The sequence below is a fragment of the Tenrec ecaudatus genome, chromosome 1, assembly GCF_050624435.1.
Source record: "Tenrec ecaudatus isolate mTenEca1 chromosome 1, mTenEca1.hap1, whole genome shotgun sequence".
NCBI lineage: Eukaryota > Metazoa > Chordata > Mammalia > Afrosoricida > Tenrecidae > Tenrec > Tenrec ecaudatus.
In genome coordinates, this window is record NC_134530.1 from 196,780,532 (window position 1) to 196,806,530 (window position 25,999).

The following is a 25,999-nucleotide window of genomic DNA, read 5'->3' on the forward strand; positions in this document are numbered from 1 at the left end:
TGGGATAAGGGAGCACAGGACATAAAGTTGCATCAGCCTGAGTTTATTGACATGGATCTACTAAGGACAAATCCTTCCTTCCGTGAGATGTTAGGAAAGAATCTAATCATTGATTTGGTTGGTTCACTGAAGCATGAATTATGAGGTGGCACACACTAAATCAATCCCAGGGACCAGATCTGCCTGCCTTGGTATCCTGCAGAAGAAGGAATCCAAAGGCTTAGGGAAATTGGCACTTTAGAACAGTACAACCAGGTTAGAGCAACAGACCCACACAGAAAGTACCCAGAGCACACACCTGCTACCACACAGTGAGGCACAAGGGTGTCAAGGGCGCTCCAGTAGCCTTCAAGACTGCAAACACGTCAAATGTGACAGTGGGAGCTCCACTTAACAGAAGTAAGACACCTACCTAACTACAATGAGGTGGATTGGACCCCAAGGCGGCAGGGGCCAAGTGGCGGCACTTAATTGCCAAAGAAAAGATAAAGCGAGGCTACAGAGTCAGAGTAGTACTCAGAATAGACCCATGTGGACTTAACAGTGTTGGCCATTTAGGCATGGTGGCCCTAAGAATAAATGAGATGGGCAATAACTCAACATTTACCTGATCTGTATAACCAGGGAAAAAAATCGAGATCAAGTGAATGTCAGTCTAACTTAAATGGCCAACATAGAGGTCATGGCTCCCCAGTCAGACTTGAGTCAGCTTACAGACCCATAGCCCCTTGATTGAGCCAGCTCCCCTTGAGGAAGGCCCTCATTACACTGCCAAAAATGTATACTGTTAATTTTTCTCCCAGCCTGTCCGAAAGGGATCTACTACCTTTTATGAAAGTAACTTCATTAGGGAAAAGAACATAATCGCTTTTCAGATATTACTAGCAACTGGCTCTGAATTGACACACATTCCAAGATAGTAGAAAATGTCACTGTGGTCCACCAGACAGAGTAGGGGTTCATGGCACCCCGTAATTAATGGAATGGTAGCCCAAGTCCATCTCACAGCGGGTCTGGTGGATCCCCAAACCCATTGTAGTGCTTTCCCCAGTTCCAGAGACCAGGAGAGATGGCCAACAAACAGCTCGTTTAACTGATGCCATCTTGCCATTTGACTTGTTTTTGTAAATGAGGAGAATGTGATGAAATCTCATCAGTTCAGTTTTGAGAGCCTCCAAAGGAGTCCTGGTGACATCGAGGGCTGCATGTTGGGCTGCTCAGCATTAGGTCAGCAGTTCAAGCCCACCAGCTGCTCCACGGGAGAAAGATGAGGCTGACTGCTCGCATGAAGATTTTTAGCCCCTGAAACCACTGAGACAGCTCTGCTCTGTCCTATCGGGTCCCTGTGAGTCAGAACTGATTTGATGGGAGTTTGGTGGTGTGATGTGTATTTTTGCTTGTGTGAGGATGTTCAGGGAACCCTGGGGGCGCTATTGGGTAAACATTGAACTGCTAACCTACAAGATTGGCAGCTCAAACTCGCAAGCGGCTCCACAGGAGAAAGACGGGGCTGTCTGATTCTGTAGATTATAGCCTCAGAAACCCTATATAGGACCACTGTGAGTCAGAATCAACTCATTAGCAGTTTGAGTTTTTTAGAATGCATAATTGGAAGAGGTATATTCCGTAAATGTTAGAACCCCAACATGGGGAATAAGGGCTATCATAATGGGAAAAGCCAAGTGGACCCCATTTGAACGGCCTCTGCCTAGGAAAAGAGAAAACCAAAAGTGACACTGCCTGCCTGAAGGGATTGCAGAGATGAATGCCACCCTCAAGGGTGCACTTGGACTTGAAGGGTGCAGGGGTGGTGATTCCCTCCACCTCCCCAATTAACCGCATGCATTTGGCCTGTGCAAAGAGCAGATGGATCTGAAGAGTGACAGTGAATTACCATAAACTGAATGAGTGCCAACTTCGATTGCAGCTGCTCGTCCAGATGTGATTTCATTGCTTTACCAAACAAACTAATATGGCTGATATGTAACTATGTAACTATGGATCTCTACAAAGCCTTTTTCTCAATTCTCATTTCAAAGGACCACACATAGCAATTTGCCTTCAGCTATAACAGCCAGCAATATACCTTCATTGTGCTACTTTGGGAGTAGATCAATACGCCAGCATTGCGTCATAATTTAGTCCACTGGGACTTTAATCACCTTTCCCTTTAACAGGATTTCACACTGGTTCCTTACATTGATGGCATTTTACAGATTGAATTCAGTAAGGAAGAAATACTAATCATATTGGACCTATTGATAAAACATTTACATCCTAGAAGGTGGTGAGTTAACCCTACAAAATGTTAGGCACTTTGCACCTCAGTGAAATTTACAGGAGTCCAGTGATGTGTGGCATGTCAAGACATTCCTTGTGAAGGATAAATTATTGTATCTAGCCCCTCCCGTAACATAAAGGTGACATCAATACCTAATGGGCCTCTGTGAATTCTGGAGGCAGCATATCCCTCATTCGTGTATGCTATCCTAGACCATTTACCAAGGGACTCAGAAAGTTGAGGGGGGCCCAGAACCAGAGAACACACTGCAAAGATTAAGGCAAGATGCTCTGCTATTGGAGCCACGTGATCAGACTGATCCAATGGTGTTTGAGGTCTCAGTGGCAGTAGAGATGCGGGGTGGCGTCTTTCGCAGGCCCCTATTGGTGACTCAGCACAGAGCTTTAGTAGCATGTCCGCCATCTTCTGCGGATATAGCTTTGGGTATTTGCTATTAGAAAAATGTCAAACTGATATGAGTGATCGTCTCTAGGGAGACCCTAAATGTAACTGGCAATTTTACTGTGTGGTTTCTGAAATACAGTATTTAGGTTTCATAATGTGAAAAAAAGTTTTTATTTGGGGGGGGGGGGGAGGAACATGGACCCGGACCAAAGAAGCTGAACCTGCAGACAATGAACAGGAGACATAGGGCTGGGCTTAGTCCTGGGAATGACTGCCGCAAGCTGGTGTCCAGGGGGGAGAATTGCTAAAGGGCTCCTGAAGGAAGAAGTGGTGGTGGAAAGCCAGGCTGGCATCATTTCTTGGGTGACCCCAGAGCCCCAGCCACCATCAGGTAGGAAGGATTACCCACATCTCGGCTCTCTAGTGATGCCCTGATCAGTGATGCATGCCTCCCACATGAAGTTAAACCTCCCTCCCTCCCTGGGGAGGCGGAGAAACGGGGGAAACGGGAAGGGAATGAGAGGGTTCCACAGAGGACTGCAGGCGTGCTTCGCAATATCTTGGCGTTAGCTCCCGCCCGACCACCGCAACAAAACAACCATTGCCGCAAAGCAAATCGCACACGTGTTTTTTGTTTCATATGTTTTGCATATGAAAGTTATGCTTACGCTATACTGTGATCTCTTCGGTGTGCAGTAGCATAAAAAACGATTAAAATACAGTGAGAATTCCCAAACTATTACACCAAGTGGGCACGTGCTGTTGGGACATGGTTGCCAGTGGTCTCGTTTGATGCAGGCTTCTCGCAAGCCTTCGATTGGTTTGGGTTTGGGTTTTTAAAAGGAGGGTGGGAAAAATTAATTTTTTAAAAAGGAGAGTGGGCGGTATCCGGGAAGCACAGTGCAGCAACACACACGAAAGCAAGCTGTGCCTGCCTGTGTTGTCCCAGGCCTCCCGAAGCCTGCTGCGGCAGGCACCCGTGGCTGAGGCCGCTGGGACCAGTGACTGTCTCTGCCCAGACTTTTGTACTCTTACTGCAGCGTCAGGAAGCCACACACACGTATGCATTCATTTAGGGCCCCATAGAAAAGGCTCTAAGTCTCAGGACATTTTCTGGGTGAGGTGACAGAGACCACGCTCAGTTTTACTATTAGGTAGGTTATTGGGGGGGGGGGCGCATTTTACTGGGAGGAGCAGACTTTTCCCAAAGGGGACAGGATGCATCAACCACTCTCAAGGTCCGCCTAGATGTGTTTGTCAGACTGCAGCCTGTCATCCAACAAGGCCTGAGGGTGTTGACAGGAGGCTGGGAAGGGTGAGCCGGGTGAAAAGCCACAGCCCAGCTCTGTCCTCTGAGGCCAGGAAGAATCTTCCTGTGCCCACTCCCCAGGAAGAGGAAGTCACTGGAACCTGGCCAGACAAACCGAGGTTCACCGGGGCTTTTATAGAGAAAGCGGGTGAAGAGATCACCCTCTTCAGCCCAGGCCCAGCTCTGATGCCACCTTTTCCCTGACGCCGTCTCTGCCTCACGAGCTACTATTTATCAGTCCTTCCTGTGAGTTATTTTCTCACACACGGACTCGATTGTATCGTCCTTTCTGCTTTATTCATACGCCCCTTCTCCTTCACTGGATTAATGTCATAGTGAGATGGAAAACCATCATGCAGGTGTGGAGATGAGGTGCTGCTAAAGGCAGCGAGTAGGGTGTTTCCAGCGCCCTCCTCATAAATGCCTACTCACCTCCTTTGCCCAGCATGTGTCTAGCACCTGCTAGGGAAGCCTAGGGAATGCCCTCTATCTCCAGGAGGCGCTTGCCTCAGCCTGGGAGGTGGGCATAAACTGTAAAGTGATGTTCATAGTAATAGAAATGTGAACTGTGTTGGTGAAGTATTTCTTGTCTCTGTTACTGCAGAATAATTGCAGCAATAACTCTTGCATTTCCTACAAGCCATACATCTCACTGCCATTGAGTCCATTCTGACTCTGAGCGACCCTGTAGGACAGGGCAGAGCTGCTCATGTGGGTTTCCAGGACGGTAACTCTGTGGGAGAAGAAAGTCTCGTCTTTCTCCTGAGGAGTGGCTAGTGGTTTCAAACTGCTGACCTTGAGGTTAGCTTGCTGGGCACTTGTGCTCGAGCTGGAAGTGAGCGTTCTCTGCCGAGTTCAGCTCTACGTTAGGGATGCACACCTACACCCTCCCAGACTGGGTAAGTCCGTTTCTCTCCTGAAGAGTATCCGAAACTGGAAACAAGCACTCCCACTTGCTTTTCCAAATGAAAAGGGGTTTGTGTGATTAAACCAAAAGAACGCACATCCAAGTGAAAGCAGTGCAAATCCCATGCAGGGCTCCCCAGGTTCCTCCCTTGTGAGAAACCCCACTACGGCCTATTTGGGAAGAGAGCAGGCTTGTTTATGTGAAAGTAAAGGAGCGACCTTGTTTGATGTTTGGTGCTGGGACCACCAGACCCGCTGCTGCCTAAGACTAGTTATATGTTCTGTTTCGGATCTGTCGTTCCCAAATCCCAGGAGTCTGCTGCAGCTGCTTGCTGGTTGTCCCTGCTAACTGTAGCTGCACAGCACACCTGCGCCTTGTTGCTTCCACCTCCTTTGCTACTTGTGCTAAGTGGGCCTTGCTTTGGGTGACCCCAAGTCTGCTTTGACCAATCACACCCATCTGCACAGGACCTGCAAACTGGCGGCTCCGGGTGAGCGTCCTAAGATAGATCATTTGGGCCACTGAATGCCCCCTATGTTCTCCTCAGGGAAGAACAGCCGGAATTCATGTTTGCCCAACATGCAAAGAGCTGCCTTGCTCCGCACGACGGAGAGGCCAGGATTGGGCAGCAGAGGGGAAAGAGGAGTGCCCTGTTATGCTGGGTTACAGGCTCTGTGGAAGAACTCCCTCCAGTTTGTAAGGGCAGGTAACCATTAAAAGGATTTAAGTTCCCCTGGTGATAAAAGGGTACAGGGCTCCCCTCCTATCAACTCATTCTCTCTTTAAATAATAATATGCCCCTTCAAGGGTCTGCAGACCCTAATTGTGTGTGGTCGTGGTGAGAGTACACGTAGCAGGACGCCAGTTCAACCGTTTCCACACGCACAGCTCCATGACTGATTGCGCCCGTTGAGCTAGGCAGGCAACCTTGCCCTCCCTCTCCTTTTCCAAATTGCTCCCACTCCCCATTGCAAGAGTTTCCTGTGTCTGGTTTCTCGGGTTGCTCTTGTCAGTTTGATCCCATCTAAAAAGAGCTTGAAAGAGGACAGTGCTCATGACAGACATTCTCGAGCTAAGCTAAACTGTTGTTGTTTTAAAAAGACCGTGGATGAATCCTTTTAGTTTAAAGCTTAGAGATTGATTGGGGGGGGGCGGGGCGGGGGTCAGGCAATATTTTCCGGGATTCATCCAGACTTGATGGTTACAGAAAGGCTGTAGCCTTTAAAAATGTGAAGTTTGGCTCTGCATTTTCCTGGCAGCCACCTCTTTGAAATGTAAGTTCAAGTGATCCTCCCCTACCTCTCATTTGCTTTCCAAAAGTCCTGCCACAATCCTCCCTCCTTAAGTATTCAGGAGCCAAAAGATGGCTCCTGGCAGGACTCTGAGGAGCAGCACATGCAGATGCCTGTGCTCAGCCACCATCTTTGAGTGGAGCACATCTATTGGTTTCCAGCTGGGGTCAAAACATGGTGGACAACAGTCTGCCCCACGTACAGAGGGGTGAACCACGGAGGAAGGGCAATAAGGTGAGCAAAGTAACAAAGTCCCTGAGGAATCCTGAAAATAGACTTCTGACTCAAGAAAGGGTCAGCAGACAGACCTGGTACTATGTATCAGCTTTTGTTTTGTTTTTTTCTCCTCTCTATGTCTATCTGTATAAGATAGGTAGGACAAACAATCCCGAGGAGAAAGCAACAGAACCAGCAGTCCCTGGGGAACATGGGAGAGGAGGGGTGGCAGGGGTAATAGGGGAGCCAACAAACTCAGGGACAAGTCATGGCATGAGAGATAGAAGAGAGACTGAAATAATGGAGTCAGACACATTTCATGGTAGCATGCTCACCTCAGCCTCACTCGGTGTCCACGTGGAGAGGGGAGGGGAAGGAGGACAAGGGGAGAGGGAACAGGAGAGCGAGGACCAGGCAGAGTGAATGGGGGAGCGGACGAGAGAGCCAAGGGGTATCTTTATTGCTAACCAAGGCTTATATATCTTTGGGGCGCATGCGAGCCCACTAATTACAGGTAAAGACATAAGTCACAGGAAGGGCTTGCACTATAGGCTATACAGCAATGAGAGGGGGACAATCTAGGGATATACACACAATAGGAAGGGGAGGGGCTGGGGGCACATGTGAAAAGATGGGTGATCCTAGATTCAGAATGGCAGCCTAACTTTGGACGTCCCTGAGCAGGTTTCACCTGTTCTCTGGCTCACTATAGAAACCATTATCTGTAGGGTGTAAACCCCATCTACAGGGACCAGTCTGATGGTCCCAAGCCTTTAGGGAGAAGTAGCCCATTGTCTTTGACAGCAGGGAGTGGACCCTACTTGTGGTGGGACCAGATGGTAGTCTGGCAACTGACTGCCTTCAGGGAGGTAGCTTGAGAATCATTTACCAGTAGCTGCAAGCAGTGTCCTAAGTCTAACATATTTGGGGGAAGGCGACTTGGGAGAAATCTTTCTGTTTCCCACACAGTTGGGACCAACTTAAGGGCAGCTAATAACCACAAATGGGATGGATATCGTTCTAAGAGTGAAGTTTAGAGAAAATATGAGAATCAAAGATGCTTTCTCACAGCAACCTCTCCTCCTTTCTCTGTGCCTGCCCCTCTCTCCCGTTTCTATCCTGCCTTGACTCACGCTAATTTGGGAAGAGAGGAAGTTGATGATCTCTTAGGTAAGCGGTTGCCCTCATGAATAGTTCCTCCGGCAAAGATGAGGGCACAGATCCTTTAGCCAGGAATGAAGAGCAGGTGCTGTCCAAGGACATGATCTCTGTTCCCCTGTGGTTAGCCCAGAGTCCGCTCCAGGTTCTCAGCAAGGCTCCACCTCCATCAGTCCCTTCTACCTTCGCTAGGAAAGCAGAAATGAGGACTGCTGGAATAACAGCGCCAGGAGAGCCTAGGAGAAAAAACAAAACAACCTCAGCAACAAAAACTTGCAAATGGATCAAAAGGGACAGATTGAGGGAACAAGCCTCGGGTGTAGCCTGGTAAGGCAAGTATGCCCCTCAGTTTTCCTGGGGAAATGTAACCATGCCTTTGCTAACTGTCATTCCCTCGGCAGTCGCTCCTTTGCATCCAGCAGAAGATCAGTACAGTTGTTGGTATTTCCCCTGGGAAGGGACTTGCTGTGCAAACTGCAGGTCGCCGTGTTCTGTAGTCTGTGGAGTGTCTGTCTGTGGAGCGTCTAGAAAATAAAGCGTTTGATTTGGTGACTCTCCGCCTCCCCTTGAACTTTCTCTCTACAAACTAGTCAGTCCATCTGGTCGCAGGTGTTTCTCAGAGGCTGTCCACCTACCCTGCTAAGTCCTCACTTTCAGATAGACTGCCTTTGACTCCCAATTGTCTCTCAACCAATTGTGATTTTGTAGCTTTCAGTCCCTGCCCGAACTATGCAAAATGGATTTCCTCATTGTCCACCAGAGCAGCCATTTTCACTCTGTGAAGATGGACATCTTCCTGGACCGGGCAGGCTCTATGCCTGGGTAAACCGCTGTGACTTTTGCTTGCAGAAGACTCTGTGAAGGAGCCCTGCGGTAGGTATGAGCTGGGCTGCTCCCTGCAAAGCTGGCAGCTTGCAGCCACCAGCTGCCCCTGGAGAGACGAGGCCTCTCTGCAGTGACCGTCCAGGAAATCCACAGGGTCGTTCCACCCTGACTCACAGCGTCACTAGGAGTCAGTATTGACTTGATGGCAGTGAGTTTGGTTTGGTTTTGCTTGGTGATCTTGCTTTATGACATGATCAAGCCATTTCTGACTCAAAGCAACCTCTGTATCAGAGTAAAGCTGTGCGCCACAGGTTTTTTTAATGGCTGATATTTCAGAAATAGTGACTCATAACTGCAGTGAAGTATATTTTCCCACATACCTGGCCATGATTCTGTGTGTTTCTCTCTGCACATCGTGGACAACAATTCCCTATGATTCCTTTATTTTAAGCATCTAACCCCCTGCCAGGAGTCAGTTTTCAATCCATCGTTGAATAGCCCCAATTTTTAGACCCTTTCCCTTTGGTGTCAGTTCCTGGATGCAATAAATGCTTTGCTTTTCTTTCTAAAGGAATACCATAGGAAAGTGAAAGGTATGTTCATAAGACAAAAAATACAGCCTGGTAGGGCATGATCAAGGGTAATGTAACCAAGAGGAATTGCTGAAACCCAGGTGGGGACTGAGCATGATAGTGGTTGGTACAGGAGGAAAGTCAAGGTAAATAGAGGAAAGAGCTGGGAGGCAAAGGGCATTTATAGAGGTCTAGATAAAGACATGTACATGTCTTTATATATGAAGATGGGGAAATAGATCTATGTGCCTATATTTATAGGTTTAGTATTAAGGTAGCAGAAGGACATTGGGCCTCCACTCAAGTACTCCCTCAATGCAAGAATACTTTGTTCTATTAAACTGGCATTCTATGATGCTCACCTTCCCGACACAACTGCTGAAGACAAAGCGGGTGAATAAGCAAATGTAGTGAAGAAAGCTGATGGTGCCCGGCTATCAAAAGATATAACGTCTGGGAATCTTAAAACCTTGAGGATAAACAAGCGGCCATCTAGCTCAGAAGCAACAAAGCCCAAGTTGAAGAACACACCAGCCTGTGTGAGCACAGGGTGCCAAAGGGATCAGTTATCAGGTATCAAAGAATAAAAAAAAATCATATCATTGTGTGCTCACCTCCATGATACGATCGCTGAAGACAAATGGGTACATAAGCGAATGTGGCGAAGAAAGCTGATGGTGCCCAGCTATCAAAAGATACAGCGTCTGGGGTCTTAGAGGCTTGAAGGTAAACAAGCAGCCATCTAGTTCAGAAGCAACAAAGCCCACATGGAAGAAGCATACCAGCATGTGCGATCACGAAATGTTGAAGGGATCAGTTATAAGGCATCATCAGAACAAAAAAAACTTACCATAGTGAATGAGGGTGGGGGGGTGCAGAGTGGAGACCCAAAGCCCATTTCTCGGCTACTGGAGATCCCCTTGCAGAGGGATGGAGATGAGCCAGTCAGGGTGCAATGTAGCACCGATGAAAAATACAGCTTTCCTCTAGTTCCTAAATGTTTCTCCCAGCCCCCACTATCATGATCCGAATTCTACCTTGCAAGTCTACCAGAGGATATACACTAGTACAGATAGGAACTGGAGGCACAGGGAATCCAGGGCAGATGATGCATTCAGGGCCAGCGGTGTGAGTGGTGATACTGGGAGGGTAAAGGGAGAGTGGGTTGGAAAGAGGGAACTGATTACAAGGATCTACATGTTACCTCCTCCCTGGGGGATGGACAACAGAAAAGGGGGTGAAGGGAGACATCGGACAGGGCAAGATATGACAAAATAATAATTTATAAATTATCAAGGGTTTATGAGGGAGAGGGAAAGCAGGGAGGGAGGGGAAAAAATGAGGACCTGATGCTTAAGTGGAGAGCAAATGTTTTGAGACTGGTGAGGGCAGTGAATGTACAGATGTGCCTTACACGCTTGATGTTTGTATGGATTGTGATAAGCGTTGTATGAGCCCCTAATAAAACAATTTTTTTTTAAAAAAAGGAAAAACACAGACATGCAAGAGGCAGCTCTGGTACTGCTTATTCTTGGTACTACTTAACCTAGACTTACTGTACAGTTTTCCTTTGTGGTTTCATTCTCCACCTGTGCCTTTAACTTCAGAACAGAGCCCTGGATCCTATTTGCATGCATGTTGGTTTCTAGGTTTTAAAGTCAGTGCCATCTTAATCGGAAGGGTCCTTATCGCCTGAAGCCTAAAATCCTTACAAGGTCGCAGCTTTTCTAATTACAAAGCACATGCAATTGACAGGGGGATCTGGTTAGAATGCATATTCTGGCCTGGTAGGTCTGTGTGGGCCCGAAAACACTGCATTCTAAGATTGAAAATAAAACTCACCCATATTAACATTGAGTACAAACTCATCAACTGTCTTTTGCTGTTCATAAACTGGAGACTGGGTGGTCTGGAAGGCAGACAAGCATTTGTGGGCACAGACACAGTGCAGGGAAGCTCTGTTGGCAGAGCTGCTGGAGAGCCTGTTCTTTTTGGGACTAAGAGGCACTTTTAAACTGGGTTAGACTGAGCAGGCAAGACCTGATTAGCTAGGTTCGGTTTCTGTTTTCAGGTAAGTTGTTGATTGACTTGGATTTCCACACCTGCGAAGGCTAAAAAGTTACAGGAAATCGAAACTTAGGTCTGGGTGTGTAGACTGGGGACTCAGGACAGGTGACTCTGGCGGTGCTGTCAAGTGAGCCCTTGCACTGCTTATCGCAAGGTCAGCCATTCAAACCCACCAGCTGCTTCCAGGGAGGAAGATGAGGCTGTCTGCTCCTGTAAAGACTGGCAAAGTCTCAGAAACCCTAAGAGAATCCACCCAATGCAGTGGGTTTGGTTAACAAACAATCTGGGCCTTCATCAACTAAGACACTTAAGTCTCTATGATTGCCATCTTCCCATTGTCTTTTAGAGAAATCAACTTTTCTGTCATCGGTCGGTATGTGGACTACCTTGTGGAGGAACAGGGAGTGAAGAGCATATTTGGTAAGTCTTTAGGGATTTCTCTTCCACGTTTCTGGCTCACCCCTTTGGAAAGCAGCTCGCTCCCACCTGGTTGCAAGTCAGGAAGTCACAGCAACAGCCGTGGTCTTGAGGACTAATCGAACTGCTGTTTGAGTTTATAGAGAATTTTGTTTGTTAGTTTACTTGAGATGAACTTGTTACTAAAGACTCCAAGTTCATTTCGACTTTACTTTTCTTCCCTTCTCTTTTTTTAAGACACTCAAACCCCTATTTAGGTTTGAAGGCTAAGGCATCTAGAGGGACTACTTTGGGATCTACAGACACCTCAGGAAGTTCTCGAATGTGGCAGCTGGGGCACCATGTGAATCCTCACTTTGAGATGAAAACCAATGGCTCAGATAGATTATTTAGGTCACCCAGGACTGCTCAGCTAATGGGGCAGAGCAGCAGCGAAACCTAGGGTTCCCACCTCTTAAGAATGGCCTGACCTTTCCAATGGTGAATGTCAGAAAGATCCTGAATGCTGCACCCAGCCCAGTGGTGGTGCCCCCACACCCCACCGATGCGTGCGGGCAAGGTTTCCGCCTCACGGCTGCGCTTACCTGGACCAAAGCCCATGCACTGGGCTCTGGCTCTTGGCCCCATGGATTGGTTGCCATTCTGAAAACACTGCACCTTGGCCTGGTGCTCAAGCAGCAGGAGCCCCTTTAGTTGGAGGTTCCCATGGTCACTTCTGGGATAAGGTGTTCCAGACCACGTCTCAAAGGTGGAACTTGATACAGAACCTTTACGTGTTCCCCACACACAGCAAGCTCTGAGCTTTGGGAAGAAACCTGATTCTTCCTCCTCAGAAAGCCCCAGGTCTCTCCGGGTATACAGAAGGTCTCCACTGGAGTCCTCGGGAAGTGCATCAGGACCAAGAGTGATACAAGCACGCTTCCCACATCCCCTGGCTCTCTGTCCATCCTGTGTTTGCTCAGTGACTTAGACAAAGTGCCACTTTATGTATTAAATAAACAAAAGCAAACCTATTGTTGAGTTGATTCTGGTGCCTAGGTACCACCAGATATTCTAGAGGAGAACTGATCCACGGGCCTCCCTGGCAGTTCTCTCTACAGAAGCAGACCACCAGGTCTTTCCTCCACTCTGCCACCGAGTGGGTTTGAACCAGTCTTTTTGTTAGTTGTCCAACACAAGCCTCGTGTGCCATTCTTCCATATGAACTCAGCCCACTTCAATGCAGATTAAGCATTGGGCTGCCAACCACAAGTCCAGTGGTTCAAACCCACCAGCCAGGTGAAGGGGAAAAGATGAAGCTGTCTGCTCCCATAAAGATTTACAGTCTCAGAGAGACCCTACAGTGGGTCGCTATGAGTGGAAACCACACAGTGGCAGTGGTTGCAGTGCATTCCAAAAAACAAACTAACTGTCTCAAGTCAAGTGACCCGACAGGACAGGGTAGAACTGCCCGTCGGTTTCTGAGACGACAGCTCTTTTCAGGAGGAGAAAAGCCCCATCTCTCCCACAGAGTGGCTGGTGGTTTCAAACTGCTGACCTTGCAGTCAGCAGCCCAGCGTGTAGCCACTGTGCCCGTAGGGCTCCTCCTTGTGTATTAGGTCCCAGTAATATGCATCCTTTGGTTCATTATGAGGAGACTGGAGTGAAAGGAAAGATGACGCGTTTTGGGAATCGTGCAGAGCTGGATCCAGACTTAGACGAGGTAGTGCTTCAGAATCTCACACTTCCACTGGGAGAGGCAATAATGACTCTCACTTTGGCATGGTGGTTGCCAGGAAAAAGAAATACAAGAGTGTGCTTGACACAGGACAGATTAATTAATCTTCTTTGTGCTTCATTATGAATTGCCTTTAAAAAAAAAGCATCATACTAGAGCACTGCTAGCGAGTGAGCTCAGGAGAATGACCTAAAGTGTGGGTGGTTGTCTCTGCCTCCATTTAAAATACTTGCTGTCTGTCCTTGATAGCAAAGGGCGCCCTGGTGGCATAGGGGGTTACATGTTACGTTACAAGGGCCGCAGTTTGAAACCATCTGCTGCTCTGTCAGAGAATGAAACTGTCTACTCTGTAAAGCAGGGGTGTCAAACTAGTGGCCCCTGAGGTAATTTTTTGTGGCCCATGATGCTCTGAAATAAAATGTAACGAGGGAATTGTGTGTACGGTATGGCCTCAATCTCCCCTAAGCGCTATTTTCTTCATAACAATTTTTCTATTTTCATTTTATTTCAGAGCATTGTGAGCCACAAAAAATTGCCTTGGGGGCCACATGCGGCCCACGGGTCGCCAGTTTGACACCCCAGCTGTAAAGAATTGCGGTGTCAGAAACCCACAGGGGCAGTTCTACTCTGTCCTGTAGGGCCACAGAGAGTCAGAGGGACTTGATGGCAGTGAGTTTGCTCCTTGGTAGCAAGAACAGATTTCCAGTTACAAGTCATAATTGGCCTTCTGCTTTGGGGAGGCGGAAGGTCAAAGAAAGACAGGGTCAGAAGTGGAAATGGAAACATGAGGTCACCTCCACCCCTGATGGTAACTTTAAAATAAGCAACACTCCTGGGCTTCGATAGAGAAACACCTAATTGAGAAACACAAGGGCTAGAGGAACGGTTCTAGTACTGGATGCGGTGCAATAGGGAGAACACTCAGGCCATAATCTCTGCAAGCAACTCAGAAAACCAGTGGGAAATGTGTCTGTTCCCTTTGCAGAGATGGGCAGAAAGCAGGCTGGAAGAGGCCCAGTGAGGGGCATCACCAGTGGGTAACTCAGAATGGTTTCAGCTGTGGTCAGCCTGTTCTGGGGTAGAAGGGGTGGTGGCCTTGGGATGCTTACAGAAGGGAGTCTGTTGGCCCAAGCTGAAGGTGGACCAAAGATTGGGAAGGTGAGGTGCTTTATCAAAGTTGGATAAAGAAGCATTTTGTTTCTGAGTAATCAGTGGGATGAGCAATGCGATTATTTATGTGGAAGGAGTTGAAACCTGGCGTTTTGGTGTCTGGCCTTGACGAGGTAAAGCCTTTGTCCTCAAGTCTGATCTGAGTCTTGTGGAAAGGGTAGTGCTGTAGTAAGCTCTTTGCTTGAGGTGGAACCTTGGTGGTGTAGTGGGTTTTGCATTTGGGCTGCTAACCACAAGGCCAACAGTTCAAAACCAGCAGCCAGTCTGCGGGGTGGGGGCGGGAATTCGCAAGACTAATGGTGCTGGGAATCCACAGAGGCAGTTCTACTCTGCCCTAGTGTTGCTATGGGGGGGAGTCGACTTGATCTCAATGGCAGTGAGTCTGGCTTTGTTTTACCTTTTCCTGAACAAGACAGGTGGGCTCTTTTTCAGCGTCATAGAATGCCGGTAAAAGGTACCTAGCCTCTGGTGTGCCCTGGGCCCCTTCTGTGCTTGCAGAGCTGTCCTGGAGGGCAGAAGGTTTCCCTTGGGCCCGCTGACCACCTCTTTGTTTGGGCAGTGAACGGCACCACGGGAGAAGGCCTGTCCCTGAGCATCGCAGAGCGCCGCCGGGTTGCGGAGGAGTGGGTGACGAGAGGGAGGAACAAGTGAGTACGCTCAACCAGGACCAGAGCCATGCTCCAGGAGCTTGTCCCCAGCAACACGCCTTCTGGCTCTGGTCAGGGGCCAGCTCCAGGACAGCTGTGGGAAGAAGAGCAGAACCCATTGTGGGTTGGGCGGGAGTGTAGGCGGGTTGTGGATTTGTGGAGTGGCTGGAGGGGAAGTTGGAGAGCAGGGCAGTTCCTAGCACTTCTTCTTCTTTTTTTTTAATCATTTTATTGGGGGCTCATACAGCTCTTATCACAATCTATACTTACATCCATTGTGTCAAGCACATTTGTATATTTGTTGCCATCTTCATTCTCAAAACATTTTCTTTCTACCTGAGCCCTTGGTTTCAGCTCCTCGTTTTTCCCCTTCCCTCCCTCCTTCACGAACCCTTGATAATCTGTAAACAGCATAGTAAACATCATGTAAATACGTGCAGTACGTTGATTCACAAAAGTAATCCCTAATGCCTGACACCTAAATTGTTGATTCTAAGCATTATAAAATCAGAGCGCTTATGCCAGTAAGAAAGGAATTTTAAACTTTACAGCTGGTATCAGGGCCGAGATCTCTGTTCATGCAAGCGAGGGAACTTCAAGAAGTTGGCGAAGGGCGCTAAAGATAATGAAATTTCTCCTTGAATTTCTTGAAGCCTCCTCGTGTCCTAATCTCTGGACCTCAGCTCCCTCCCATGTAAGATAGGAGACTTGGGCCAGATTGTCTCTGGGTTCTCCGCTTCTAATTTTCAGAGAGACTAATTTCATTCCTGTGCAAGTTCAGCAGCTTTCAGAATATATCTCTACTGCTGCTAATATGAAGGCTCCGTAATCCTGCATAGCCATACTGTTTTCACAGCAGCTCCAAATCAAGGCCCATGCAAGAATGATCTCATCCGGCAGACAGTGTAATTTGAACTTGGCCTTGGAAGAGTTTCTACAGAGGTCCCTCTTCCATACTGTGAAAGCAAATTCGGCTTCTGTATTTTCAGATTGCAGTCACCCAGCCCCTCAGTAACATGATGAGACTTTGATGTTGGCCATTTGTATTAACAAGAGCACCTTACACCCTTTAACTCCTTTCCTGTTGAATGTAATCATCTTGATAGTCAGGCATTGTCAAACGGGCAGTTTGGCCAAATGAGAGGAGAACACGGCCTGTCCGTGCACTACACCCAGGAGCAGTTGTCGGTCGGACCATTGAACCATTGCCATCTGCAGGGTTTTCATGGGCTGATTTTCAGACATAGCTCACCAGGCCTTTCCTCCTTAGAAAACCAGCACAAGCCAGAGTGGTGCTATGTCGTCTGCCCTTGGTCCCTTCTGTATTACTAGCCAACCGCAAGTGGTGCAACGGTTTTCCTCTTTTGCAGGCTGGATCAGGTGGTGATTCACGTGGGAGCATTAAGCTTGAAGGAGTCGCAAGAACTGGTATGTGCATTCAGGTCCGCAAAGGACCCCCACTTTTATGCAGAAGCTAAAGTCAACATTGTTTTTGCTATGTGTTGAATGCTGTCCTGGAGAAGATCTGGATGGGGTCTCCAGGGATCTCGTGTCTAGACTCTAGAGGCAGGCACAGAGCCAGCCGTAAAGAAAAGGCGACTGTAGCCAAGCTGTGGACAGAGGCAAAGTCACCTCTTCCTCCAAGGGAAGCAAGGATGGCTGCAGAAATAGGGAAGGGCAGAACTTGAGCCATCTTAAGTATTTTTTGTTTTGTATTTTCTTTCCCTGGGACATAGAAGGCAAAGCCATCTTGTGGGCATAAGGGAATAGAAAATGGATAAAGGGGATCCGAGTTGCCTGCTGCACTCCAAAGAGTTCACAGTGGTTTCCGGGCTGCTCCTCTTGCTTCAGTAGAGCGCACACGTGGCCACTCGAGCCCCTCCACACGCCCGCCACCCACTCCCATCATTGTCCTCTGCTCTTGTACTAGAGTCGTAGTCAGTTTGGGTCAGAAAGGGGGTGGGGCGGGGCAGTGTCAGGACTTGGGGTGTCTGTGCTGTGTCAAACAGAACATAAGTAACGACCTTGAAGTCCTAACTTACACTATTCTAGAAAGTACAGTGGTGATTTGTGTGCAAAGATTTGAAATTTTAATGGAAAAGTACCAAGTTTCTGAAAGTCAATAAAATATTTTTTATTATTTTTTTAAAAAGAAAAGAAAATGGATAAAGGTCTGAAGAGTAGTAAAAATTGAGAATTGCTGAAACACAAAAATATTGCCCAGTGATGTTGAAGACCAACTCAAACTGGTAGTCATCAGATGGACAGGAGCTCCCCCAGCCACTTAGGTGGGACTTCCCCCCAGGGGAAGGTGGGCAAGATTTTCCCAGCCCTGTATTAAGCTGCAGAGAGCAGGTGGTCAGGATTTCTTCAGCTGTGTGCTACACTGCAGAGGGTGGAGCTCCCCCAGCTGGGTGGAGGGCAGGCATAAACGCCCTAGGCTAAGGGAGGTGGCCTGGAGGTCAGCAGAAGCAAGTGAGAGAAAAAGAAAGGAAAGAAAAACAATTGATCCCTCTGAGACTGAGCGGAAAAAGAGAAGAGAGAAAAACAAAAGTAACAATAGCCCAGATGGTGGACTGTGGGGCTCGAGGGGTTTAAACCCTGCCCAAGGAAGCAGCATGCTGTGGCTTTGTTGAAATAAATCCCTTGGGCTTGCTGAAGGAACCTGGCTCTGGGCAAGACTCTGGCAGGGCTAAGGTTAAGCCTTAGCTGGCTCCACGGTGGTAAGCCAAAAGCCTACCACTCCTTAACCTCCCTGGCAGTCTTATTAATTTTGTTGCTTTTTAAAAAATCGTTTTATTAGGGTTTCATACAACTCTTATCACAATCCATATATACATCAATTGTGTGAAGCACATTTGTACATTCATTGCCCTCATTCTCAAAACATTTGCTCTCTACTTAAGCTCCTGGCATCAGCTCCTCATTTTTTCCCGTCCTTCCCCACTCCCTCCTCCCTCATGAACCCTTGATAATTTATAAATTATTATTTTGTCATATCTTGCCCTGTCCGACGTCTCCCTTAACCCACTTTTCTGTTGTCCACCCCCCATGGAGGAAGTCACATGTAGATCCTTGTAATCGGTTCCGCCTTCTGGTGGTCTAATTATGTCAGTAATTTTGTACCCAAAGTGGTACATTGTTTTTGCATAAAATATTCATTTTAATCTCTCTAGTAGAAATTCCAGGTATGATAAACTTTAACCTCCCTGGTGGTTTAACTATGTCAGTAATTTTGTTAAGGGACTTCTCTGCAGTGTAATCCCAAGTGTGGCTCAGGGTTACCGCTTCTGACAGTTAACATTCACCCCCAGCCACACTCGGGATTACGGCCAGGAAGGTTAAAACCTAGTGGATCTGTGCCTACTTAGCTTTATGATGCCTCTCCTGCGACCCGGCAGTGTGGAATTTCCCTCTTAGTGAATCTCCTACGCTAATTTCTGCGGAGTCCCTCTGGTGCCTGTTACTCAGCCGCCATCTTGCCGGAAGTACCTTCAAGGCTCTCTTGCTTCTCTTCTCAATTACATACACTGTTTTCCAGTCTGTAATTGTAAAGATGGAATTCATGTCATAAGATGAAAGGCAGTGTCAATGGACTGAACATTAGAAGAGTAGATAGAAAACCTAGAAATTTGGGATAATCCCTGGTATAGGATAATCTTGCCATAGAAAACACCGCTGTAGAGTCTGTGCGGACTCATAACGACCCTTTAGGACAGGACAGAACAGTTCTTAGGCTTTCCGAGACTAAATCTTTACAGAAACAGCCTCATCTTTCTACCTCCGAACGCTTGGTGAGTTTGAACCTCCAGCCTTAAGATGCAAAAGAATTAGGTGCTCTGCTTGAGAGAAGTATGACAGTCCTTGAGGGCCAGCAGGAGAAAGTTAATGTCTGTTCATAGGCAAATTGAGAAAACATCAGAGGGATAGTGCAGTGAATCTTTGTGATGTGTATAATCATTTTCTTCTCAACCCTCCTCAGTTGCAGTCCCTTCTCACCTGTTGTACAAACTTTTAAATATGACCATGTCATTTGGACAGGAAAGAAAATTTCACCCAGTGGGATGAACAACAGTAGAAAAATTGTATCTGCAAGTTTTTCCATTAATAGCGAACTTAATCAAAATGAGCTGCTCATTGATCACCTCGGTCTAGAAGCTAAGCCACCTGTAACCTAAGTATTAATTTTAGATTGACAAAGTCCGAAGAAGAGTAAGATCAGGTCACAGCTCACCTCCACCCAAGTTCTCTGAAGCAATGACATTGTCATTCAGCTAGGATACTGGTTCCACTTGTCAGAGGTGCATTAGCTGACAAGGTTGAGTGTTACTGCTGAGCCCTTACTTAATGTGGAAACAATGGGCGACTGATCTAGCACTTACTTCAGTGTGATCTCCTCTGTTGTTTTAAAGGCCAGACACGCAGCAGAAATAGGAGCGGATGGCATTGCTGTCATCGCACCTTTCTTTCTCAAGCCGTGGAACAAAGGTAAGCAGATCCGGAAGGAGGGAGCAAAATGCCACCAGTGGGCGCCTTTGTTTTGCTTTCTCACATCCCTGGAGGCCAGAAGTACATCGTTAATTAAATCCTTAACCAAGTCGATAGTAGGTCAGTGTCATCATGAAATGTCAGCCATCGGTTGGTAGGGAAGAATAGTTTATTATTATAGGTATGTAATTCAAATACTGCTCATTTTGGAATTTGGGCCTTTTTTTTCACTCATGGTTTTCCAAAAGGTGAAAACACAAAAATAGTGACCAAGGCACAATTCACACATGTAGATCTAATACACCATCCCAGGATGTAGATGACAACCAGAAAACTGCCTCTCACGCTCCACTGACGTTCCTACGTGTAAGCAGCTCTGCTGGATTTATTTGTTATCTGTGGTAAAATGACATTTTGAAACTCATCCTGGATGACACGGAGGAAACCCCAAATCCTCAGTAAACTTTCGTAGACAGTCATCTGAGGCTTCTGGATTTCTCCCAACAGGAGAAAGCACTTGGCTCGGGCTGAATTCCTGAGAGGTGTGTCACGAGCATTAGACCGTCCTTCTGGAACCCTTGTCTGTCTTTGTTAGAGAACCTTTCCCCGTGTAATCCTGGTGCCCTGTTTCTAAGGCACGTCTCCATTGCTCCCTGACAACACCTGGTCCTTCTGGAGTATGAGAGGAAGGTTACCTCCTCATTGATAAACTTAGGGTTTTTATAAAGAATCCCTCATGATCTTCGCACTACGAGGGAGTGTTGGTACCAAATTTCCAGTAGTTCGGCAGGAGAGTGGTCGTCTTATTTCTGCCTTTCTACTGAAAGGAAAATGATATCTTTGGATAAAGTGAATTACAGGTCAGGACAGTGGCAATGTCGTCTGTTAAGCGTGGTCAAGATGATGGGCTCCCGGGGATGCTGGCTGCCTTTCAGCAGGTGAGCCGTTCCTGCCAGGTAGAGCCTGTGCTTTACTTGCTCTCACCCTGGCTTTCCTCCTGTCTTTCAGATGTCCTGACTGATTTTCTCAAGGAGGTGGCTGCTGCGGCCCCCGCACTGCCGTTTTATTACTATCACATCCCCGCCCTGACGGGGGTGAAGAGTAAGTGCTGCATCTGTTGATGCTTCAGTCCCTCGCCTCAGTTTACCCTGTCGCACTCAGGACTCCCATGCCACCCCCTCTCCCCATAGCACAAAAGGCATGACACCTTGGACCGGACAGTCCCAGTTGCTCTAAAATACAGCACTGTAACCCCCCAGGCCTTGTCAACCATTTAGACCACCTGATAACGAAAGTTCTCAAGCATGAAGTAAGAGTGACTCTTAGCCACGTGTAGCAGGCACCGTTGCCCCTTCAGTCTTGGTCTCTGTCACAGCCCCAGCCCTACTTCTTACCTGGAAAGGGCCGAAATTATGTCTACCTTGACTGTATCCTCAGTAGCTGGCATATTCTAAGGTACTCTTCTGATTTCCCCCCCTTTTTAATCGTTGCTGTACTTCTCCAGCTAGAAGATTGTTACAACTAGGTAGCATTTCTTAGGAGATTTTCTTTATCACATTTATTTTTAACAATGTTAAAGAAAAAAATAGAGATGTGCTTGTTTAAGCACTCCCCCACTGCCTTCAAAGGAAAGGAAAGCTGGGGATTCTACTTTGGCAAGCACGTAAGCACCACAAGCCAGGGGCAAGTCACGATCCCCATCCCACGTCCACGGCCAAGCAACTCACGGGAGTTGGGGGGCTGGTGCTTCCTGGGGTGTGCAGCCTGATGAGACCCCGGTGCTTTGCCCAGTCCGTGCTGAGGAGTTGCTGGATGGGATTCAGGAGAAGATCCCCACCTTCCAGGGGCTGAAGTTCAGCGACACGGACCTCTTAGACTTCGGGCAGTGTGTTGACCAGCATCGCCAGCGGCAGTTTGCTTTCCTCTTCGGGGTGGATGAGGTAAGTCACCCCCAAGCACAGCTCAGCAGCTTCGCTTCCTTCCCGACGCGACGTATTTCAGTAGACGGTTACCTGGCGGCCGTTTATGCCTTTCCTTTTCCCTCTAAGTCAGTGGTTCTCGATTCCTAACGCCGCGACCCTTCATCTTGTTGCGGTGACCCCCAACCATAAAATTATTTTCATTGCTACTTCATAGCTGTAAGTTTGCTACTGCTAGGAATCATAACGTAAATAACCTGATATGAAAGATGTATTAGGCAACCCTTGTGAAAGGGTTGTTTGACCCCCAAAGGGGTCACGACCACAGGTTGAGAACCGCTGTTGTAAATGAATCTTTCTGTTTCTCACTAGCAACTGTTGAGTGCGCTGGTGATGGGAGCGACTGGAGCAGTGGGCAGGCAAGTATGACGCTGTTTTCCCGACGGCTCTAACTGTAAGAAAGTCGGTGTCGCAGTCCCAACCCCACCCCAGGACAGTCGTCTCGTCACCGAGGCGTCTGCGCATTGCTGCTCTTAGCCTCCCCTGTGTGCAAGGCACCAGAACACGGCCAGGTCCTTGTGCTCCTCGGTATGCTTGAGACCGGCGTGGGTATGCTTGGCGTGGGTTTGTCCTGGTGGCCCTTCCGTGTGTCAGAGGGAAACCATGCTTGCCCCCGAGGGTTTCCAATGGTGAATGTTTTAGAACTGGGTCAGCAGGCCTCGCTTCTGAGTGGACTCAAGCTTTCACTGTTGCATTAGCAGCTCAGGGATGTGACTGTTGGCACCACTCAAAGACCCTCCAGAGCAATACTGGAGAATATTCTGTGTGATCCATCTGACTTTTGGTGATTCGTTTTCCATAGTCGGTTGCTAGGCCTTTCTTCCGAGTCTGTCTGAGTCTAGAAACGTCAGTGACACCTGTTTACTGGCCGGGGGGGTGGGTCCTGGCAGTATATGACGTGCTGGTGTATCGTCTGCAGCATCATAGCAACATGTAAGCCCCCACAGGTACACGGAGTGCCGGCGGATGGCGGTTCGTGTCTGTACAGCCTTGCTCGTAGAAATGACCTTTCTTCCCCACGTTCCCTGGGCAGTCTCTGAGGCCTAGCCATTTGTTAGGATATCGGTTCACTGAGAGGTGGGATTGGGGAGGAGCTAAGAGCATGAATAGGGGTTGACACTCAGTGGGACCCAGCCTGTAGCTCCAGAGGCCCCAGTATTCAGGGCCTCAAGTATGAACTCATACTCTTTGTCAGAAATTATTTGGTTACAAGTAACAGGAACCCATTCAAGCTAGCTTGTGGAAAAGAGGACAAGTTAGTATAAAAATACTATGAAATTATGCAAAACTCAGGAAAAGGAAGTGCAGGTGGTCCTCCGAGGAGTGAGAACCAGCAACTGGGAAGCTCCCAACAGCCAAGGCTAGTCATCCTCCACGGTGAGCCTTGAGGACTCTGTCGGTCTGCCCAGCTGGCCGTCTCCCTCCTCTTGTGCACCAGGTAGGCTTTTTCTGCCTCAGCACGTACAGGGCCAATCACAGCTGCCGGAGCATGGCACCTCAGGGTGCCACTCTGCAGAACTCTGACACGTATCCACCCAAGGTCCTGGCGTCTATGGCCAGGGAAGCAGAATGAGATAGCCAGTGTCTACTCCGCAGGAGGCTTAGGAAGAACAAGCACCAGCTAACCTCATTTATTAGAAGTATGGCTGTAAGCTGCTTGGTGGAACTATTTCCATTAATTGCAAGTGTCCTTCCTATCGCACAAGTACAGAGGAATCGAAGTAATGCCCATACTTTAGCTCTGTTGTGAGCCTGACTAATGCAGAGGGGCCGACAGATCATCTTAATGGTGTGTTCCCAAGTGTACCCAGCATCACTCCAGGGATGAATCAACCAAGAAACGTAACCGTAGCCCATTCTTGTCTAAGTGGGGGTACTCATAAGACCACTGGGAAGCAAGTTTTAGTTTTCTGAAACTTCCAACCTCTCTGTACATGCTGTGCCTTAGGGGGGTTTCCCCTGTTCAGATGACTGATATCCATTGTGCTCTTTTTTTCTTGAATGTATGTTCTGGGAATCTCTTGCTATCGACTCCAGGATCTAGCTGCACATAGAGGGACCGACCACATTCTGTTCTTGGTGCATTGAGCAATGTACGCTTTTTGACACTGACTTGGGTATTTTAGGGAAGCCAGCCAACCTCTCTATGCTCCTGTTTCTCCTTTAAAGAAATTAGAGAAACGCCCTCTTTATGCCTTCCGGCAGTCTTATCTTGCAAGTTCCTCTAAGGATTCAGTAATTAATCTGAAACATTTCTCTTTGCTGGTATATTTAGAAATATTTTTTCTAAGTTTCCCAAAATGTATCGGCTCCAGTCGCTGTGTTCCCGTCCGTGTTTCTGGTATCCTCATAGGAGTCGGCCTGAGTCCTGGACAGCCTCTGGGGTTGTGCCGCAGCCCTTCTCTGAACCATCCGTCCTTCTCCGTGAAACAAACCCCGTCTGGCAGGGTGTTTGAGAGGTTTAGGCATGATTTATACACCCAGCACCTGCAATCAAAGAGATACTTAGTCATTTATCCTTTGGTTATTATCATTATTAATAGTCTTATTTTAAATTCTAAGTTATAGACAAGTTGGCTGAGAATTCAGTAATGTGTTAAGATCTGTTCTTTTATGGTGGTGCATCAGTCACATAATTTCTCAACATATGGCATTTAGGATTCACCTCTTACCAGACGTTGCCCACAGTTCTGAGCTAGCTTCGAGCCTCGATGTGTTCCCTGGGGCAGGTGTTGGCCTCAGTTGCTCTTTAGTAAATACACTGAAAATTCATCACTTAGTAGATTGAGGCCTAAAAAATAGACTTCCAGAAGGCCTGGGATTGCAGATGAGAGCCTTTGCTCTCGAGCTGGTGGGCCTGTGGTAATATGTTCTTTTCTTTCCAGTACCTACAACTACCTGGGGAAGAAGACAAACCAAATGCTAGAGGCTTTTGACAAAAAGGACTTCTCTTCAGCCCTGAATTATCAGGTAAAGTGTTTCTTCCCATCACAGAAATTATAGCCCTTCTTCCTCCCTGGGAATTTTTTAGGATCCCTGATGCTGTCGTGGGCTAAGTATTGTGCTGCTAACCACAAAGCCAGTGGTTCAAGCTCACCAGTTGCTCCTTGGGAGAAATATGAGGTTTTCTTGGCTCCTTGAAAGATGGACACCTTCGGAATCCTATGTCGGGCCTCAATAACTCAAAATCATCTCGAAGGCAACAGGCTTCATTAAAATCGCCTGGCTCTTTAGCTTTCTGCTGTTTTCTTCCTTAAAATCAAGCCTGTCTCCATTGCCCATATTCCCTACATGGCTAGTCAGGATAGGCCTTCCCCTCTGATCTTATTTCTACGGTTAGTTTTTAGGTAATTTTATAAATGTAAAATTACCAGAAAATTCACCAGACACGGTCCCCTTGAGAACATCGCACGTGCGTGGTCAGGGACTAGGAGGATGCTATGGGCATTGGAGTAAACATGGAAGGCTTAATCCAAAGTCCAGCCGCTCAGTCCTCTACCTGAGAACGGGGAGCATTGACCAGGCAGGAAAGGAGAGCGGAGTGGGAGTGGGGAAAGGAGCCCCTGCCTTTGGAACAGACGAGGAGAGTGGCAGGAGCCTGGGTGGTTCCATGGAGGCCGGCTCGGCTGGCTGTGGGAAGAAGAGCCTGCCTGAGGGGCAGCCACAGCCTCGCAGCTGGGGGCTCTGTGCGCTGAGGCAACTGCAGTGCGCCAGCCAGTAATAGGGACCCAGGAGCACTGGGAAACCAGGGAGCATACGCAAGACCAACGGAAGTAGTCAGCCCAATACAGGCCCCCAGGGCAGTTGTGAACAGGACAGGGTGCCATCAGGACAATCAGAAGGATTACATAACAGTGGCCAACGCATCCTGCTGACTAGAGGAGTGCCCTGGGGCTCCAAGCAGGGAGAAAATAAGGAAGCATGAGCCAAGAATGATTCTGCAGGTCTGTCAGAAAGGTGAGCCAGCTTAAACGGACTTCCTTCTGGAAGTTTGAGTAGCTTAATCTAATCATCACTTGGTTCAAGTCCAGACCAGCTGAAACCAAGAGCAGGAAAAGGGTGGGGACTGAGGGTAGCTATGCCAACACACCAACCATTGGCTGGCTGCCTTCGGTGTGGTCAGAATTCTGCCTTCTGTGGCCCCGGCCCTCTCGGTGTGCATCAAAGTGGTTACTCTTTTTGCCTCAGAGTCCTAGAAAAGTTGTTTTTGAAAATTCCAAACCCTTCCTTTGCTGAAAGACTGGGAAATCACAGACTGCAGTAAACTGCTCGACAGCCGGGACTCTCCCACTCCGTGATTTCTCTTCCCCCACTGGCCAACCCACCTACCCCTCTCTGCCCTTCCTCCTTTTCCTGTTTTCCTGTTTGTTCGGCTCACATAGATTTCGCCAAACATGCGGTGGGTCGGAAGTTGTGTTTACTGTATCCGGTGCTGCTTAGAGCAGCCAAGCGTGAGGGTGGCTTATCAGTACATTCTTATGCCAGGGGTGAGATTCAAAGTTAAAAGGGTCAAGATTCTGTTATTAATTCTCACGGACTTAAACATCAC

General features: G+C 47.9%; 1 protein-coding gene across 1 annotated transcript in view; it reads left to right on the top strand.

The window, feature by feature from the left end:
• The window catches only part of NPL (N-acetylneuraminate pyruvate lyase), a 50,151-nt gene that overhangs the window by 13,949 nt on the left and 10,203 nt on the right, over nt 1-25,999 (top strand). Inside the window, exons 3-10 of the mRNA XM_075528165.1 lie at nt 11,379-11,452; nt 14,896-14,983; nt 16,354-16,411; nt 19,396-19,471; nt 20,480-20,572; nt 21,263-21,411; nt 21,763-21,809; nt 24,336-24,420. Of these exons, the coding sequence (XP_075384280.1) occupies nt 11,379-11,452; nt 14,896-14,983; nt 16,354-16,411; nt 19,396-19,471; nt 20,480-20,572; nt 21,263-21,411; nt 21,763-21,809; nt 24,336-24,420 (670 nt within the window). The remainder of the gene's footprint in view (nt 1-11,378; nt 11,453-14,895; nt 14,984-16,353; nt 16,412-19,395; nt 19,472-20,479; nt 20,573-21,262; nt 21,412-21,762; nt 21,810-24,335; nt 24,421-25,999) is intronic.